The 6,000-nt window shown below is 33.4% G+C and overlaps 1 protein-coding gene across 1 annotated transcript; it reads left to right on the forward strand.

The window, feature by feature from the left end:
• The first annotated feature begins 3,026 nt into the window (after nt 1-3,026).
• LOC144565334 (nascent polypeptide-associated complex subunit alpha-like protein 1) lies at nt 3,027-6,000 on the forward strand. The gene is made up of 4 exons (XM_078315059.1): nt 3,027-3,202; nt 3,855-3,936; nt 4,804-4,934; nt 5,570-6,000. The coding sequence occupies exons 1-4, from the start codon at nt 3,143-3,145 to the stop codon at nt 5,903-5,905; spliced, it is 609 nt and encodes a 202-aa protein (XP_078171185.1). The 5' UTR covers nt 3,027-3,142; the 3' UTR covers nt 5,906-6,000.

Here is a 6,000-nt window from a genome sequence, read left to right on the forward strand (position 1 = left end):
GAGATTGGGGTTTCAGAAACTGATAAATGATCGGCTAGATTAACGCACCTGAATTTTACCAACCAAGAGGAGCACAAAATAATTCAATGACAATATGGTACGGCGGAGGTTCAACTTTTGTTCGTTGTCGCTTGTTTTTTCTTAAATTACACTATTAATTAAGCTAACCGTCTCATGGTGGCAATTTGTTATTATTAACAAGTTGGTAAATTTCTCAGGTTCAAATATAGAATTTGACAGTGTTCTAAATATATATAAATATATAAAATGATCTTCATATTAATATATCTAATTAAAACTCAATTGTCTGGACTATGGGGTCGAGATTCGAGAAAAAGAAAACATAAATTTAGTTAACTAAAAACGATCACAGCTTGGTTTGGTTTAATAAATATTAGACATTAATTGTTGTTTTGTTGTAGCTTGTAATAGGAATTTTCAACGCTAGATGGGCTAGTTAACTGTCTTAATTGGGTTACCCATTATATTTGGAATTGGATTTTGAATAAAATCTCATCCAAAGCCGAATCTAACTGCCTATTATGTGTTCGAATTATATAAATATATTTAAAATTTAATAAATTTAAATAGCTTCTTAAATCTAAACCATCGTACTAAATCAAAGCTACTAATTGACTCTTCCTCAACAGTTTTAGGGTATGTTTGACTGTAAATTAAATAGGAATAGTTATAATAGCCAAATTAAAAATAGTGTTTGTCTTATTAGAATAGCTAAATCTCAAAACCCTTAGAAATAACTTATTCTAATAAAACAAACAAACAAACACCGAATAGGTTATTTCGAATAGCCAAATTTCAAGAATAATTTATTCTCAATTCAACCAAACATACCCTTAATGCTGGAACACTGCTACTTCAATTGAAGGCACGAGAACCAACATTTAATATAGTGGCAAAGACAATGCTCTCTGTGTGGGAGGTTGTGGCGCACTTCTTTTCCTCCCACGATATGATTAGAGTTTGAATGATTTTTTTCCGTTATCCAACTACTCACTACTGTGTTGACAAAATAAAAATAAAAAGAAACAAAAAACAAAGTAATGCCATTATACTTGAGGTGATGAGGAGATTAATTGCAATTATCGATGTAAGAGCTTTTGTTGAACACTTGAACTCAGCTGTCGAAAGTATAATGATTTCAGTGAGATTTTGTAGAAGCTTAAGAGCTACTTATTTCACTGATTACTTAAATTTTTTTAAACACCGTATTAACGTTATTATAATATTAACCATTTAATCAGGACTACTAATAACATGCATATTTTTTTAGAACCCAACCCTCTATTTGTCCGAGAAGATCTGAGCCGTTGATTCTATAAATCTCAACCACTCATCAAAACATATCTCAATCTCAGCCTTTAATTAACAAAGTTTGATTTTATACATCTGTTTCATGTTATCAAACATGTAGAAATTTAAATTTAGTTAGTTATATCTATGCTACATACAATACCACACAGAAATGAGATAACGTATTTTGATCACTATGCAAAATCAGATATATAATGAAAGGAAACAAATTGAAACTCATTAAAAATCAGACAACGTATGCTGAGTTAACAATTTCAACAAATTCGCAATATACAAAAGAGTAAGGCTACGTTGCTATGGGTTGCATAGAGGGTTACGGTGCTATGACTCAATATACAAGTTTTTAAAATTCTAACAGTCGATCCGAACCATTCATCTTGTTCTCCATATTAATGTGTTTGGAGACCAATTTTACATTTTTTGAAAAAAATTTACTATTTTTTTAGATAGATAGAAAATTATTTGATCTAAAAAATTCTGCATCATTCAGATATTTGATTTTCTACCTATCTAAAAAATAGTAAAAAATTTCCAATCAAACCTAGGCGTGTGAACTTTGGGTTGTAGATTGTCTGTGCGACCCCCATTGATTGGGCCGCAGAGTCACATGAAATTCCTCCAAAATGGAGGTGTTTCGGTTATTTTTTTTTTATCATGGTATTTAAAAAAAAATCGACTTTTCTGACGATCAAACAGAAATTATTGGAATTTGGCATTTTCTATATTTTCCCGCATTGCATGAAACTCACAGACAAAATTTAAATCAAATACAAAGTACGAACAATAAATAAACATTGAGATCAATGATAAAGTAAAAAGTGAAGACAAAATTTAACTCGCATCGCAGATGCAAGATTATGAGATCGAAGGTGAATAGATAACGGGCCCATACAGTCCAGATCCACTATAGCCTTTGATCGGATGATGACCTTTTAAAAAAAAAAAATTAGTTAGATTTTAGAATTGATGTCAGCACTGATATACTAAGACGGACTCAGTTTCTGATTTGATGGATATCTTCCAAGTTTTTCTAAAAAGTAATAAAAAAGAAAAAGAAAAATAGAACACGTCCCATAATTTTTTTTAGAAACCATAAATAAGTAAAAATAATTTATTAAACTAACTCAGTTATTTGTTTTTCATAAAAAACATAAGAACTGAGATGTCATTTTGGTTCGTAAAGGTTTTTTTGAGACCGAATTGTCATTTCGGTCCGAGTTATTTTCATAGATTTTGGGAAAAAAAATTTGATGTAGTTGTTGGTGTAAAACCTGTGAAAATACCTTGGAGCGAAATGACAATTCAGTACGAGAAGAAAAAAAAAATCTTCAGACCAAAATGACATCTCAGATCATATAATTATTTTAAAAACCAAAACAATTTGATAAAATCTTTTTATTTATTTAGAGTATGTTTGATTGGAATAAGAATAAGTTATTCTTAGAACAAGACTATTCAGGATAGCTTGTTTTTTGTTTGGATAGAGTTGAATAACTAGAATTCACATTCAATTATTTTTTCTTATTAGAATAGTTTATTCTTACAAAATATTAAATTTAACTATTTTAATAAAACAAATAGAAAAAAAAATATTCTAACTTATTCTTATTTTACAACCAAACACCCTTATTGTTTTAAAAAAAATTCCACATCCCAAGGGCAATTTGGGAATTCCATCTCACAAAATTGGTATCAGCATTGTTGCGCCGGCGTTATATGTTTCCATATCGAAGGTTTTCTCCAGGGTTTCATTCTCTCTTCGCTTCTCCGCCTACTAAGGTCTATCTATATCGGATCCGATCGAACACCCATGACGATCGCAACGCAAGAGGAGCTCCTCGCTCAACAAATCGAACAACAAAAGATCGATGTCGGTCCATTCTGATTCTTCATCTTATTTTTTATTTTTTTTATTTTTTTTATTTTTTTGCCCTTTGTATAACAAGGGTTCAAGCATATTAGAATTTAGAATGGATAGAGTTTTTGTCGATCGTCTTATTCCTTGAAGGTTTTGCGTTTTATCTTATGGAGGTTAAAATCTAATGTGAGCGATAAATTAGTTTGTTAAAATTTGATAAACATTTTTAGAAATATTGAGTTTATGTTAACCTGTAAATTTTGCTTAGAAGATATTAACATATGTAACATTTACCAAGTTACGAAGATCTTTTATGTATTAGTTTGCCTTCTCATCCTTGCTTAGTCCGAACACAATCTCCGGTCCTCTATGTCTGCAATTTGATTATTTGAAGATGAGATGTTTGTGTATCAGGTTGTTATGGTGTTATTAGTTGTGATTTTAGGTATTGCTCAATACCTTTAGGAATACTATGTTTTGAGGCTTGGTACCAGTGAACAATGTATGAGTTTTCATTTTAATGGAAATCAGTGGATTATTCCACTTCTTTTAAAAAAAAAGATTATTTGAAGATGAGAAGTTGTAGATTGATACCATAATCTAAGGTATCTATTTTAATTTGTTTCCAAATTGTGATTATTGAGGTATTTACATTTAATTATAGAACGAGGCACCTGTGATAGAGGATGACGAAGATGACGAAGAAGAGGATGAGGATGATGACAAAGAAGAGAATGATGTAGATGGTTAGTCTTCAGATTTTTGTTTGTAGACTGGTTGCTTTACTGGCACGTACCAGTTAGAATAGAGAACCCATGGGCCATGGGGAGTAATAACTCGAGTTTTTTTTTCCTCTTTGAAAAGAAAGCCTTTAACCTGTTTCCATTTAAACAAAGCATCCATATATATGTTGTCTAGTTCCCTACAAAAATCAAAAAAATCAAAAGACTCAACAAATGTATGTATAGAAAAGATAATTAATGCCGGTCCTGTAGCTCCTTATCTCAGCCAGAAAATACAACACAGAGCACATCACAGATGGATCCCAGCTACTGAACCCAGCACACCTCTGACCTCTTTACAACTTTACCGGTATCAACTGATGAGTCAGGAATTGGCTCAACAACAGATACATACCACACAACAATTGAGCGTTTTATTCCTACTATCAGAACCCTTGATCTTCAAAGTAATAGAGCTATGAACTCAAAGTTATCTTAATATGTTTGTCATTTTTATTTTTTGGGGTCTTTGGTGATCAGTTTTAGCATGCTAGGGTTAATTTAAGGTTAACTTTGCTGCTAAAATATGAACTTTCATGTGTACTGGTGCATTTAATGATGCATCAAGCTACGTTGTAGAATGTTTTGAATGTTATATCTCTGACAGCACAAAACTCTCGGTGTTATCTTCTTCAAAAGATGTATTCTATGGATTATTGTCGTGCTATGTGATCTCTCTACTGCTTTCCCTATTAGTGATTATTTATCTCCTATGAAACCCTAAGTTTTGATCCAAAATTTCTTTACTGGAAGCTTTGAATTTCATGACTCTTCAGCTTGCATATACCAGAGTTACTTGCCCAAACATTTTGTAATATATTATAGTTACAGGGGAACTAGGTGATGGCAATGGAAGATCAAAACAAAGCAGAAGTGAGAAGAAAAGCCGCAAAGCGATGTTGAAGCTTGGGATGAAACCCATTACTGGTGTCAACAGGGTGACTATTAAGAAAAGCAAAAATGTTAGCTACCTGCACTTGTCTTTCTTATTTTGTTTTATTTTGAGTATGTCTGATACACTATTATTTGAGTGTAAATTATACATGACATAAAAGTATTGTGTGAAAGGGCTGATACTCTACTGGTAAGGTCAGTGCTGCACTGGTGTACTGTTATGAGCCAGCCTGTGCAGAGCCCGTATTGGCTTGGTTACCGATATGCCTCTATTTCCAATTTCTTTATTGTTTTAGTTTATCTTGGATCGTTCTATTTTACTGTCTGAGGTTCATTGCAACCAAATGTTAAGTTCCAGTGAAATATTGATTTGCAAAAAAGCTTGCTGTTGCTGTTTTCAATCTAATTCCATGGCAATGTACCATTTTGCTTTAGGATTGTCACTAGTAAAGCCAGGATGGCTTAATAGTTACAACTAAGGCTACCAACCTAGTACACAGCTACATACACAGAGCTACACACTAGGTCAGCACCGGGTATGAATGCATGATGGCATTATGAGTAGTTACTGTACCAGTGCGGGACAGGTGCACTATGAGCACTTACCATGTTGATTTATGTACTGAAGGCATGGTTGGCTTGTTTTCTTTTTCTACTCTTTGTCATATGTACTCTCAGCCTGACACTCTTCTTTCACTGGCAGATGTTATTTGCCATCTCTAAACCAGATGTGTTTAAGAGCCCAAACTCAGAAACTTACATAATCTTTGGTGAGGCAAAGATGGAGGATCTTAGTTCCCAGCTCCAAACACAGGCTGCTGAGCAGTTCAAGGCACGTGACCATAGCCACATTTCTGCACAGCCTGAGCCTCTTGCCACAATTGAGGAGGATGATGAGGAAGTTGATGAGACTGGTGTCGAGCCAAAGGACATTGAGCTCGTCATGACTCAGGCGGCTGTGTCTAGGGCTAAAGCTGTCAAGGCACTCAAGGCAGCAAATGGTGATCTAGTTACGGCTATCATGGATGTTACGAGTTAGCTATTTTGGGGCTGTATTATGCAAGTTTTTGCGTCAATAAATTGACAAGTTTCAAACTTGGTTATAGAATATATATCAGCTTTTGATGAGGTCAA

Source organism: Carex rostrata, chromosome 14 (assembly GCF_964058835.1).
Source record: "Carex rostrata chromosome 14, lpCarRost1.2, whole genome shotgun sequence".
NCBI classification, from domain to species: domain Eukaryota; kingdom Viridiplantae; phylum Streptophyta; class Magnoliopsida; order Poales; family Cyperaceae; genus Carex; species Carex rostrata.